Source organism: Pristiophorus japonicus, chromosome 14 (genome assembly GCF_044704955.1).
Source record: "Pristiophorus japonicus isolate sPriJap1 chromosome 14, sPriJap1.hap1, whole genome shotgun sequence".
NCBI lineage: Eukaryota > Metazoa > Chordata > Chondrichthyes > Pristiophoridae > Pristiophorus > Pristiophorus japonicus.
This window is the reverse complement of record NC_091990.1, coordinates 145,586,313-145,601,074: the sequence shown is the minus strand read 5'-3', so window position 1 is coordinate 145,601,074 and position 14,762 is coordinate 145,586,313. Positions and strand designations below refer to the sequence as shown.

The window sequence follows — 14,762 nt, the reverse complement described above, 5'->3', positions numbered from 1 at the left end:
AATAGCAAAGTACCTAACACTGATCCTTGTGGGACACCACTGGTAAACGATCTCCAAATCCAGTAACAAAGTTGTCTGCCTATGGTCATTCAGTCAAATCTCAATTTACTGCAGCAGATTACCACTAACTGCACAAGGTTCCATCCTGTAGAACCTTGGGTCGTTTTACTACATTAAAAGGTGCTAGATAAATACAAGTTGTTGGTGTAGAGAAGTTTCTTGCGTGGTAATATATCAAAAGCTTCCTGAAAGTCCAGGTAGACAATGTTTACTGGGTTACCCTCATCCACTATCCTCGTTACTTCTTCAAGGCACAACTTTTTTTCCAGAAGCCGCGTTGGGTACCCCTTAGAGGCTTTCTCTTTAGAGCATCTGTAATGATATCTGCCAGCATCTTAGCTAATATTGAAGTCAAGCTGAAGACCTAGTTTCCCGAGTTTAAAAAAAATCTCAAATTAACGTTAAAAATCTGGTTATAATATGTAATAGGGAAAGACAAAGCAAGAGAGAGAAATCAGATTTAATTTATAAGTTTCTCACAATACTCTCTCCCCAAAAGACAAATGAGGTACTCCTCAGTTTGTGATGAAAGCACTTGCATTCTAGGAATCTTCATTACATTTCAGCTAAATCCCCAAGGGTTTGAATAATGTATGGTTGATGCTGGCACTTTGTTTTCAGTGACGTGAACAGTGAATCTTGGCACACGAAAAAGCAGGGAGTGGGGGGAAACAACTGGCGAAGGGAAACATGAATAATAATTAACTCACACCAGCAACAGATTAAACAGACTGGGTAATGGTGCTGCATTTGTGATGCAGACTGAGACTAAGTATAGCTCACTGAGTGAGCAGAACCAGTGCCCGAATTTTAATTATAGCTCCAAGGTGGTTTTTTGGAAGGTAGAAGAAGAGCACAATGTTCTTAGATAAAAGATGCACAAAAACAGATCGGTTCAGCCCAGGGACATTTGCAGCACTGCAACTTGAAAACTGTGTCAAGTCCATCCTGTTATAATTCAACTAGTCAGCTATCTTTTATCACTCAGAATCACTACAAAAAAAATCCAATTTCCATGGCAAATGCAAGTGTATATTTGGTTTCCAATTTGTATTGAAAGAGTCTTGTTGACATGTTCATGTAGAAAAAAAAAAGTACATTTGAAAAGCAGATAGTGATTTGAATTAACTTTCTACTGGATCTTAATGTTACGCAAAATTCTAATAATTAAAAAAACATCTATTTTTATACACATTGTCTAAATTTATCAATCACAGTCCAAATGCAAAAAAAACCCAAAAATGTCATTAAAGTAGAATACAGAAATATAAAATCAAAATACAGAAAAGCTTGGGGGTGAAAATCCTGTCCACGGGCAAGATTCTACAACTTACATTTATATAATTGCCCTGAAATTACGGTGTCATATTGCCTTTGAAAGTGTCAGTCAGTGGCTCAGTTGGTAACATCCTCCAGAAGTCCCACTCCAGAGTCTGGAGCACAAAAATCCAGGTTGACACTCCAGTGCAGTGCTGAGGGAGCGCTGCACTGTCGGAGGTGCCGTCTTTCAGATGAGACGTTAAGCCGAAGCCCTGTCTGCCCTCTTAGATGGACGTAAAAGATCCCAATGGCACTATTTTGAAGAGGAGCAGGGCTCAATCAACATCACTGAGAGAGATTATCTGGTCATTATCACATTGCTCTTTGTGAAAGCTTGTTTTGTGCAAATTAGCTGTCGCGTTTCCTACATTCCTTGTCGTGAAAGGTGCTATATAAATGCATGTCTTTCTTTCTTTCTTTGAAAGGCCCAAGTTCTGGATTTTCGCATGCAAACTGTCGAGGCGTATCTGAGTCGCCTGAAAAGTGAGTATTGCTGGCAGAGTTGGGCTATTTGCTTAACTGCACAGCAATTGCCATGCAACTCTTACGGCTGTAAAAGGGTAAGACATCTAAAATCAACTTTCCCTGTCAGGAGATAAAATAGACTAGATAAAGTTTTCACTGCCTCTCATGCAGACTGTTGCTAATTATAGATCAATAGGGTGAAAGCTAGAGTCTGAATCTCAATTACAGCCTCAAAACTGTTTTTTCCATCATGGAGTCAAAGGCTTGGCATAATTGTACCATGTTGTGTCTTACATTGGAAATAAGCTACATAAAAGGACATCTGTGCATTTGGAAACAAGCAAAAAAAAAGTATTTTAAGTCACCGTTTCATACAGCAGAAATCCAGTAACAGCGATTGAATTAGTATTTGTAGAAGGAAAATTTCATAAGTAGTGTTCTGGTGTATTATAACTCTTAGGATTACCCCATACCTTGTGGAACAATTATCAAAAACCATACTTCTGGAAAAATAAATAATTCTGATTAACTAGTTAGGAAAAAAGTACTAGAAAATCTAAAATAATTGTTCTTTTGCAAAATAAAATTAAGATTCTTATGACAGCTATTAGCAATGTGGAATAAGTTTGTGATTACAGCCCTGGCGGAACTTCCATAGTAAAACTGTATTCCTGATGTTTAGATTTACTACTATTTCAATGGGAAGTTAAACAGCTGCATTTGAATAAATCTGGTGGTGGAAATAAGTTCCCGGTTAAACTCCTAGTTAATATTCCTCCCTCCCCTCCCTGCACGAACAATTCCAAGGGTGCCACCAAGTGGCCATTATTCATGTGCGGATTTCAACAGTGAGGGTCAGCAGGGTTTTCAACTTTTGTTGGGAAGGTTAAGGAGGGAAAAAAAGAAAATCCTGCTGCCAGCCAACTTCCACAATGCACACGTCCCACAAGAGTCTCTAATCATTAATAGGAACCTGGCCTGATTTGTCCCCTGCTTAACTTGCTGCCTTAGCTGTAATCACTTAAATTACAGACCAAAGACAGAATCTGCAAACTTCCTGATCACTGTGACTCATTTACTCACTGAATAAAACTGCTGAGGCATTGGTCATCAGTTTTTAAAAATTGGTTTTATGATGAGCAGGATAGATCTCTGAAGCAGCCAATAACTCCCCAAGCTAAATCGCCACAATATTCTCACCTTGGTTAGGCTGGGCACATATGGCAAGCACACTAGTCAGTAAAAGTCTCCAAGTTATCTGCCCGCAGAACCATTTCAACAGAACTAGAAAAGTGGTTCTAGCAACTCTCTCCTCATGACTACTTCAATAGCTACAGTTCTACCTTACCCATCAGCAGTGTAACTCCCAATAACATATGTTGTAGGGCACTTTCAATGGCAAAGGCACCTGCTGAATATATGTATGCACGTATGTATGTTTGTGTAAAATGGTAGCCAGATATAAAATGGCTGCCAGGGATTCCGCAAAGCACTAGGGGAATTCAGCTAACAGTTAGCTTGATTACATTTTTGGGTAGCTGATGACACTGCAGTTCCGTGTACAGGAACACTGGAAAGGGTAAGCTCAGCAGAACGTCCTTAATCAACAAACCACAGACAAGATGTCCTAGCAGAATACTGAACAAAGAAATTCCTGTGACTGTGTAAGGATGAGGTTGTTGGATGCAAGCAGAACCCAAGGACAGTAGAGATAAGGGGGTCTGGAGAATATCACGAGGCCATGAATAAGCCCCAGCAAAAACACGAGATGATCACGCAGTCCCCTGGTGCCTGGGGGCCAATTCCATTGGCCCAGTGGAATCGATTTGTAATCGTTATGATTGAATTGTGTCCAGCCAACATGGGCTGAGTAACTGTAATGAACTATTGTAAAACATATAAATATCGATGAATTTCTTTGTTCGGTGGAGTGGAGTGCCTGGAGTTGAACTAGAGGCTCTCTCCCCGCCGGCGTAATAAAGGCCGTTTTGATGTTGGAACCGACCCAGAGTGTCGAGTGATTCTTCCGGGAAAACATTCGCGCTAACAACATAGAATTGTGTAAAGTAATTTAAGTATTCACAACAGTGCGAATGATTGAACCCAATATGCAAGCAGGTCTTTGCAAATTATTGTACAAGTCACACTGTAAATAAATTGTTGATGTATACTTCCAAAATAGAATTTAAAAAAAAATGAGCTAATGCAACTTAACCCCAGTAGTAGAGACTTTTCATTTATCATTTTACACACACTTGATCGAATATTACAAACATTTCTCAACAATTTCTTATTCAACTATTAATGGCCTACATTCAGAAACTTAGTACAAATCTATAAAATTTGCAGATAATGCTAATCTAGGAAGGACAGTGGAATCAAATGAGGCAGCTCATAATGTGTTGGACGAAATAGATGTATGTTTGCATAACAATGGCGGATGAAATTTAATGCTGACAAATATTAAACTATTGCACACAAGGAGCAGAAAATGGGCAACATGCACACTTCATTTATAGTGAACTAGCCAAGGAAGAAGTTTAAAGAGGCTTTAGTAGATTTGACACTCAGCACGTCTAATTAATGCAGAGCTCAATTAATCGAACATTCAACTATGTATTTCAGAAAATAGAATACAAGTTATAGGAAATAAGATTCAAACCATACAGTGCTTTGGCCGGACTACATCTCACTGTGCCAAGTTCCTTCCAAATTGTTCAGATTGGTTGTGTATTTAAGTCCTAATTAGTATATTTACCCCATGGCCTTTCAAAGCACACTTCCATTATTTTCATAAAGTTGCGATGGCTTCTGCAACCACCCCAGCAGTACAGACCATACGAAGCAGGCAGTCTACTGAATCTGAATGCATTATTTCTAGAGTCCTCAGGTTAAAATATGGTACTTTTTGGGGTCCTTGTAGTTTGACATTTGAATATCTTTTTTTTGCCTCATGGAGTTGAGTGCACTCATCTTTTCTAATCTTTTCAACAGGTCTGACATTCTCCAAGGACAGGATTGCTGCAGTGCTACCCAGTGTTCATAGTTGGGAAATGCACTAAGGTTTCACAGAAGTGGTTTACAATCAGTTGATGGTCACATACTCTTCTTAGGCAGTCCCTCAGAGTCGAGAATGGCTTGAATGGTCACATAATGCTAAGAAGTGTGCTATCTCAGTTAACGAGTCACATAACGTTACAATGACAGTACCACCATCAAAATGCTGTAACCACACATTTATAACAGATTTTTTTTTTTTTAAAAACAGACTTTACCTATATTACAACAGTGACTACACTTCAAAAGTACTTCATTGGTTGTGATGTACTGTGGGACCTCCTGAGGTTATGTAGATGCTAGGTAAATGCAAATTCTTGTTATGTTTTTTCGTAGGGTATTCTGAAAAAAAACTATGATGTGAGCAGAGCTGTAAACTGTACCATGTGATAATTAAACCCCAAGAGGAAGGCTTCAGGAAGTTCTTCAGAGAATGCTGCTGGTTAATGCATAGGTACATTTAATGCAGCAGTTAAATCAAGCCCTTTCACATATTTTTTTTCAACGTGATTGAAAGAATGTTATGATATCGACAAGGGAAAGAAAAGAATGGCTATCGTTGCAAGATTTCATATTATTCAAGTTATTGCATTTATGACTCTCGCACATAGTATTATATTTATACCACGCAAGAGACACAAATACAATAACCAGACATCAAACGATCTTAAAGACGCATTGGCCTTTTGTGATATTTTTCCTCCCTGAATTCAATCACATCAAAAGAATTCACCCAACAGCATATGTATGAAAAGCAATTGCTGTTTTAAATCTAATGCACAGAGGTGCCTTTGAATTTAAGATATATACCACCTTATACTCACCAATCTTTCCTACCAGAATTAAGACACAATTTTCCTTAAGTGCAGTGTCTATAGATTGAAACCACGCATAATTATTGATGGAAATTAAGTCTCCATGCAATACTATAAAGTTTAGAATTTTTCATTTCCATATAGGTGAAGCTATATGATCAGATGCATTTCTTATTTAGCAGAGATTTAGTTAGGACACCTTATGAATGTGAGTGTGCATGACCAATACCTTTTTAAAAATAAAAATCCATTAAAACTTGGTATGGTTTTGCAGTTTCTTTTTATATCCTCAGAGACCCATACCCTTGCTTACCTGGACACTTGGAAGATGTAAGGTTGTATAAAAAAGGGTAGAACTGCAGACAGCGGATTAATTTCAGGTTGCTGTCACATTCAGGGCATCTGGTTGTTCTGTCCAGTGCTGTTCTGAAGGCTTGAAGAGCGGCGCTAACATTCCTCAGAGCCAGGTAGGCATTTCCTAAGCTTAGAAAAGTTAATGGCTGGAAGAGAAAAAAATACTTTGCAGTTAATTCAATGCTGCCACAAATTAAAAAAGGTGCACATTTTGTCAGTTATTGCAGTTTGAAAATAACGCAGAACACAACATTCAACAGTTGGGATGTTTATTGCCATCTTTTGCCCACACTAAGTTTGCATTTTATGGGCTGGATTTTTGGTTTTGCCGTTTTCAGGGCTAAAATGGAGGCGGGCCGGGAAAGATACTGCCCGGGGAATGTCTGCGCTCTGGGGAGAAATTTTTGCCATCTGCACCAGGGACGCAGCGTGAAGGGAGTCATTGTACAACTTTCGCAGCGCACAAATGGGAACCTTGCCATCTAAATTGCAGGGCTGGAATCGCTCCGAAAGGGGCTTTAGGGGGAGGAGGGGAAATCACGTTAAAAAAAACCCATAAGAACATTCCATAAACATTGCCCACATCACCACAAATCGCTACAACAAAAAATAAAAGAACACTCGAACTTACCTTTTCTGCAATTTATCTACCTCACCACCGCCGGCCTGGCTGGACCGCTGTTTTAGCGGTTACAGCGGGGCGCGCTTCGGGGCGTACGGGTCAGGTGCGAGTCAAAACTCGCTCCGGTATCACTACGAGAGGTGTTGCACACCCGGCGCGGTTCTTCCCGGTGATGCTTCGAAGCACCGTCGCAAAACCCGACCTGATGCTCCCGAACGGATGCAGAAGACCTTGCTGGTCCATTTCTCGCCATGGAGTGCAAAGCACCCGAAAATCCAGCCCTTTAAATATTCAAAACTAGCAAACAGGAACATTTTGTGATATGTGCCCACCCCAGATGGAAATATCCATATAGATTTGAGTATTTTTGTAACTTGCAGAGATAAATTGAGAGATAAACCATCATAGTGCAATGTGATGAAATTAACATCAAGTGCAATGACATTGCAACTACAGCTTTTTGTCTACTGCCATTTTCAGGCACTTTACAGTTGTGGCATTATATTGTATAGAACTGAGGAGATAAATATGAATGACAGTGACCGAAGTGTAACCAATGAAAAAAAAAGGCAATATTTTCTAATTTGTTCGAATACAGAATTTGCATTTACAGACTCATTATCTCTAGGTCCCGAGTGTGATTATATCTCACTGCAGGATTTTAAGATAATGTCATCGCCCAGAGATTATGGAATTCATTGCCTGAAAGGTTGGTAGAGGCAGAGATCCTCATCACATTTAATAAGTACTTCAATATGCCCTTGTAGTGCTATAACATACAAGGCTATGGAGCAAGGGTTGGAAATTATTCGGCTGGATAGCTCTTTTTCAGCTGGCACTGACATGATGGGCCGAATGGCCTTTTTCTGTGCCACAAATTTCAATGATTCTGTGGTGTAGCTCAAAATCAAACAGACCAGGACTTGGTTTTGATTTTTAGTATGTGTTGAGTCAATTGATCTTCGTCAAAATTGCAGTTTCGAAAGTAAAACTATGCATCAGTACTTTGTTAGGTGATGGTGTGGGGAAGGAAAGGAGGGATTAAAATTTTTTTTTTCAGGATATGGGTATTGCTGGCAAGGTTGGTATATGTCGCCCATCCTTAGTTGCCCCGAGAAGGCAGGCCGCCTTCTTAAACTGCTGCTGTCCATCTAGTGATGTTAGGCAAGGAGTTCCAGGAATTTGGCCCAGTGACAATGAAGAAATGGTGATACATGTTTAAGTCAGGATTGTTTGTGACTTGGAGGTGTTTATGTTCCCACGCATTCCCTGCCCTTATCCTTCTAGGTGGTGGAGGTTGTGGGTTTGGGAGGTACTGTCAAAGAATACTTGGAGAGTTGCTGCAATGCATCTTGTAGATAGGACACACTGCAGCCACAGTCCGCCGTTGGTGGAGGGAGTGGTTGTTTAAGCGAGTGAATGAAGTGCTGATCAAATGGACTGCCTTGTCCGAGATGGTGTCAGGCTTGTCCAGTGTTATTGCAGCAGCACCCATTCAGGCAGGTGGAGCGATTCCATCACACTCCTAACTTGTGCCTTGTAAGTGGTGGAGGCTTTGGTGAATCAGGAGGTGAGCCACTCACTGTAGAATATAAGAACGTAAGAAATAGGAGCAGTAGGCCATACGGCACCTCGGACCTGCTCTGCCATTCAATAAGATCATGGCTGATCATCGACCTCAACTCCACTTTCCTGCTCGATCTCCATTTCCCTTGATTCCCATAATCCAAAAATCTATCTATCTTAGCCTTGAATATAGTCAAATATTCAGCATCCACAGCCCTCTGCGGCAGAGAAATCCAAACATTCACAACCCTCCGAGAGAAGAAATTCATCCTCATCTTGGTCTTAAATGGCCTATCCCTTATCCTGAGACTATGCCCCCAGTTCTAGGCACTCCAGCGAAGGGATGTGCCTAGAGTCCAGTCTCTGACCTGCTCCAGTAGCCGTGTCATGTGTGTGACTGGTCCAGTTGCGTTTTTGCTTAATGGGTGATAGGGTACTTGGCAATGGTAAAGCCTTTGAACATCAAACTGAGGTTGTTAGGTTCTCACTTGTTGAAGATGGTCATTGCCTGCCACTCATGTTGTGACTATTACTTGCCAATCATCATCCTGCATGTTGTCCATGTCTTGCTGCATGTGGGCATGGACTACTTCATTATTTGGAGAATAGCAAATTCAGCTGAACAGTGTGAAATCATCGACAAAATGTCCCACTTCTGATCTTATGATGAAGGGAAGGTCATTGATAAAGCAGCTGAAGACAGATGGGCCTTGGACACTGCTCCGAGGAACTCCTGCAGGGATGTCCTGGGGCTGAGCTGAGTGGCCTCCAATAACCACAACTATCTTCCTTTGTACCCAGTATGACTCCAGCCACTGGAGAATGTTCCCCTGATCACCATTGACTTCAGTTTTACTAGGGCTTCTTTGTACCACACTCACTCAAATGCTGCCTTGATATCAAGGGCAGTCACTCCTACCTCACCTCTGGAATTCAGATCTTGTGTCCATATTTGGACCAAGGCTGTAATGAGGTCTGGAGCCAAGTGGTCCTGGCAGAACCCAAACCGAGCATCGATGTGCAGGTTGTTCTAAGCCTACATAAACACTAGTTGGCCCCAGCTGGAGTATTGTGTCCCATTATAGGCACTACATTTTAGAAAGGACATGAAGGCTTTGGTAAAGGTGCAGAAGAGATTTATTAGAGTGGTTCCAGGGATGAAGGATTATAGTTACGTGGATAGACTGGAGAAGATGGCGTTGTTCTTCTTTGAGCAGAGAAGGCCAAGAGGAGATTTGATAGAGGTGGTTAAAATCATGATTGGTTTAGTTAGAATAAATAAAGAGAAATGGTTTCCAATAGCTGAAGTGTCGATAATGAGAGGGTACAGTTTTAAGGTGATTGGCAAAAGAACCAGAGGCAACATGAGGAAAAACTTTTTTTAACGCAATAAGTAGTTAGTATTTGGGATGCACTGCCGGATAGGGTGGTGGATACAGATTCATTCAATAGTAATTCAATAAATTGGTTGAAGACGGTTATCCATGATAGTGGAGACCTCAAGAAGAGGCTAGGAAGGACCATCTACTTGGCACTTCTGGCTGAAGATAGTGACAAAAGGAGAATATTACCAAGGTTTGTCACTATTGATCGTTATTCAGTGACCCCAACTGAAAACGGTGTGTGTAGACAACAGGAGAGCAGAAACAGAATCATGTCATCCCCCTACAGTTTAATTATCTGTCGGTATTAAGAATCAGTCGTTTAGGAAAGAGAAAAAAAAAGGGAAGAAAACTGAAAAAGAAAGCAAAACACAGCAAATGGAGAGGTTAAAATCATTTAATATTTTGCTTAACATAATCCATGAAGTACAAAAGATATTGGGCCGAATCTTGCTGGAAAAATAACTGCATGATAATGATGCATGCCATTATTAATGTGCTAATCAGCCAGCAAATTCAGGGGATTAAGAGATACGGCACGAATTGCGAATTTCCAGAACTTGCTGGTCGATTTACGCTGCACCGCCATTTGTTTCCCACAACCAGCATCTCGCCCTCCGTCTCCCCGTTATTTTTAAGGACTTGGTGGATTTGCACATTAATTGCCAGTTAAACTCGTTGCAGAAAGTTAGGGCAGAACTTAACAGTACAAGTACCCTTTTAAATAGAGTGATAAATGTTAAAGCAATGCCAATCAACTGCTCTGGCCCAGAAAGGGACCAATTTAAACTGTTCAAACTCATTCCTGCAGATAATAAACTGTTGAGATTTTAAAAATGTCAAATTTTAAAATGTTTTCTTACTTTTCCTTTCGGTCTCTTTTTTCCTCTCTATTACTCCAATCTTTCTATCCTCTATTTCTCTTTCTGACTTGATCTGAATTCACCCACTCTAAAGCACCCTCCTTCTTAGTCGTCCCGGTTTCTTTCTTAGTTAAGGAGATACACGGTTGGTTGCGCTGTTCACCAAGGTCCCAGATGCCCTGTTATAAGCTCGCACTTCCAGCAAATTATGCCACAAAAATATTGAGCTAAAAAGGTGCAAGAAAAAGTCTAACTAATGGCGTATGTTGCAAGATGACCCGGTCCAGCAAAATCTGGGTCATTGCTTTAAGCTTGTTGTACATTACATCTCGACATCCAGATGTTTCAGGCTCTCACTGAAACTTAGCCTTTTTATCTACAGGCTCAATGGCACCACCAGTAGCCACCTGGCGTCACTGCAATTGTTTATAAAGTATAATTCAATGATTATAAAGTGTGAAACAAAAACAAAATGCCAACTGCCATAATATCATTTAAGTTACTTTGGATGTAATGTGCAGTTACCCTGTACTGTAATAATGTACAATGCAGGTTAGATTATGTACTTTAAGGTTAAGCTTTTATAGACCAACCATTTCATGATCGCTTTTATGAAGGTCCCTTGCAATAATAAAATGCATTTCACTTTTGACTATTTATTGGTTCAATGCAATGTGAATAATTTATTGCCTGGTTAACTTACCTCTGTGCTGTTAATAGCAAGTGCTTTTTTCAAAAGAGCAGTAGCGTCCTGATGTAGCTCAATGTGAATTAGTAGGTTAGCCAAGTTTACTAGTGGAATGTCCATATAATCTTCTGGAACCAAATTCAATGCTTGTCTCAAACAGGCAAGAGCAGAGGTTGTGTTCCCAACTGCTCGCCAGTACAGACCTGCTTCATTCAACAGTAACCACATTGGAGCAGTTTTCTGGAAGAAAAACAGATTTTCTGATTTGCAAATAAAACAGTGCACTTTGCCATCAAAATCAATGAGTACATCAATCAAGAAATAATAATGTTCATTAAATAAGGCACAGTTATGTTATATGAATTCAAAATGTTTCTATCCAGTAATTACAATATTCTAATCTAACTATTATAGATAGGTATAGTGAGAATGGCTTGTTCTGTCTTGTAAAAGTACAATGAGTGAAAATAACTTGTTCTATCTTGTATGCCGAATGCACAATGAAGCTTGACGATAACAGGACACATTTCACAACAGTTTAAAACATTATTGCACACACATTACGATGGCAAATCTCTTTCGCAATTGCTCCATGACTGTTATAATAAACAAATGAACTTGATCCTACATTGTGTAGTTAAGCTTCAGGTTAACCAGTGAATAATGGCTTGGGAGAGGCAATCCAAACAAAATGGTATAATTTTAAGGGGGTGCAGGAACAGAGAAACTTGAGGGTGTATGAACACAAATCTTTGAAGGGGGCAGGGCAAGTTGAGAAAGTTGTTTAAAAAAGCATATGGATCCTTGGCTTTATTTATAGAAGAATAGAGGACAAAAGTAAGAAAGTTATGCTAAGCCTTTATAAATCACTGGTTAGGCTACAGCTGGAGTAGTATGTTTAATTCTGGCACCAAACTTTAGGAAGGTTGTCAAAGCCCGGAGGGGGTGCAGAAGAGATTTACTAGAATGGTACCATGGATGAGGGACTTCAGTTATGTGGAGAGACTTGAGAAGCTGGGCTTAGAACTAAGAAGGTTAAGAGGAGATTTGATAGAGGTGTCTAAAATCATGAATGGTTTTGATAGAAACTGTTTCCAGGGTCAGTAACCAAAGGACACAGATTTAAGGTGATTGGCAGAAGCAGCAGAGGCGACATGAGGAAACTTTTTTTTTTATAAACACAGCGATCTGGAATGCACTGCCTGAAAGGGTGGTGGAAGCAGATTCAATAGTAACATGTAATTGAGAAAAAAATTACAGAGCTATGGGAAAGAGCAGGGGTGTGGGACTAATTGGATAGCTCTACCAAAGAGCCAGCACAGACACAATGGGCCAAACAGTCTCCTTCTGTGCCATGGACCATGTCACTGTCCTCCACCTGCTCTACGATGACATGCAGGCAGTGATCCTTACCAACGGATCCATCACAGACCCAATCCACATCCGGACCGCGGTCAAACAGGGCTGCGTCATCGCCCCAATCCTTTTCTCAATCTTTCTCGCTGCCATGCTCCACCTCACAGTCAACAAGCTCCCCGCTGGAGTGGAACTAAACCACAGAATCAGTGGGAACCTGTTCAACCTTCGCCGTCTCCAGGCCAGATCCAAGACCACCCCAACCTCTCTCATCGAGCTACAGTACACAGACGACGCCTGTGTCTGCGCACAGAGGCTGAACTCCAGGACATAGTTGACGTATTTACTGAGGCTTACGAAAGCATGGGCCTTACGCTAAACATCCGTAAGACAAAGGTCCTCCACCAGCCTGTCCTCACCGCACAGCACTGTCCCCCAGTCATCAAGATCCACGGCGCGGCCCTGGACAACGTGGACCACTTCCCATATCTCGGGAGCCTCCTATCAACGAGATCCAACATCGCCTCCAGTGCGCCAGTGCAGCCTTCAGGCACCTGAGGAAAAGAGTGTTTGAAGACCAGGCCCTCAAAACTGCCACCAAGCTCATGGTCTACAGGGCTGTAGTAATACCTGCCCTCCTCCCCCTGTATGGTTCAGAGGCATGGACCATGTACAGCAGACATCTCAAGTTGCTGGAGAAATATCACCAACGATGTCTCCGCAAGATCCTACAAATCCCCTGGGAGGACAGGCGCATCAACATCAACATCCTCATCCAGGCTAACATCCCCAGCATTGAAGCACTGACTACACTCGATTAGCTCTGCTGGGCAAGTCACAGATCGGATGCCAGACACAAGACTCCCAAAGCAAGTGCTCTACTCAGAGCTCCTTCACGGCAAACGAGCCAAAGGTGGGCAGTGGAAACGCTGCAAGGACACCCTCAAAGCCTCCCTGATAAAGTGCAACATCCCCACTGACAACTGGGAGTCCCTGGCCCAAGACCACCTTAAGTGGAAGAAGTGCATCCAAGAGGGCGCTGAGCAGCTCGAGTCTCAACACCGAGAGCCTGCAGCAATCAGGCGCAGGCAGCAGAAAGAGAGTGCGGCAAACCAATCTCACCCATCCCTTCCCTCATTGGCTATCTGTCCCACCTGTAACAGACTCTGTGGCTCTCGTATTGGACTGTTCAGCCACTAAAGAACTCACTTCAGGAGTGAAAGCAAGTCTTCCTCGATTCCGAGGGACTGCCTATGATGATGGATGATGATGATATTTCGATGATTAGGAGCCCAAGGGTTACTAGTAACATTTTAACAGGATAAGTGGCAAAAAAAGAGATTAACATTTTAATCCCAATTGGCTCCTTTCAAGTGAGGTGACATTAAACAGCTACAGTACTGAATAATCGGAGATTTTGCATCGGTACATTAAACGGAAATTTCTGATCTTCGGTTTGTGGGCAGGGAGCAGAATTGTTACACATTAATATGAAATACAGGACACTACATTTGGTAAGAGGCTTTATTTCATAAGTGTTAAAAATGTCATCAGCCACACAGTGCAAATCAGTTACTCAAGTGCAGGAGAGACAGAATGAGATGGTGAAACAAACATCTGGAACCAAGACAAAGTTTCAATGTTTAGTAACTCAGAATTAGTCAGGAATATAATTGACTCAACAATTAAGCAACAGGAGTATGATTGCATCATGGAAATACTCAACAGGTCAGACAGCATCAGTGGAAATACAGAAGTCAGCCAACGTTTCATAGAATGGTTACAGCACAGAAGGAGGCCATTCAGCCCATGCCGATATGTGAAGCTTTCCTCAGGACTAGGAGTCATTACAGATAAACTAAATTTAAAAAGGAAAAAGGGGAAAAAAAAAGGTGGGCAGGGGGAAGAGGAGTATATCTTTCCTTCCCCTTTAAATTCAGTAATAAGGAACATAAAAGAACATTAAGAATGTATCTTACAATATTTGTTCAAGAAACATAAAATACGTTCATGGGAGATGCAAACTATTTACTGTACAATCATCACTGGTAAGGTATTGAAGAATATAGGACAATGTTAAATGCGTATTCCGATGTTTGCAAATTTATTTTTGTGAAGCAACAAGCAGTTTTTGAAAACATTTTCCCCTTGGTAGAAGTAAGCTGGTACAGTCCACAAAAGACCACATTCAAAGCATTAAAAAAATACCAGTCA

At 41.1% G+C, this 14,762-nt stretch overlaps 1 protein-coding gene across 3 annotated transcripts in view; it reads right to left on the bottom strand.

Annotated features, from left to right (window-relative positions):
• Positions 1-14,762, bottom strand: part of ttc17 (tetratricopeptide repeat domain 17) — a 178,764-nt gene that overhangs the window by 75,479 nt on the left and 88,523 nt on the right. For all 3 annotated transcript variants that reach the window (XM_070899666.1, XM_070899667.1, XM_070899668.1), the window contains 2 exons: positions 11,208-11,432; positions 6,031-6,217 (listed from right to left, as the gene is read on the bottom strand). In XM_070899666.1, the coding sequence (XP_070755767.1) occupies positions 6,031-6,217; positions 11,208-11,432 (412 nt within the window). The remainder of the gene's footprint in view (positions 1-6,030; positions 6,218-11,207; positions 11,433-14,762) is intronic.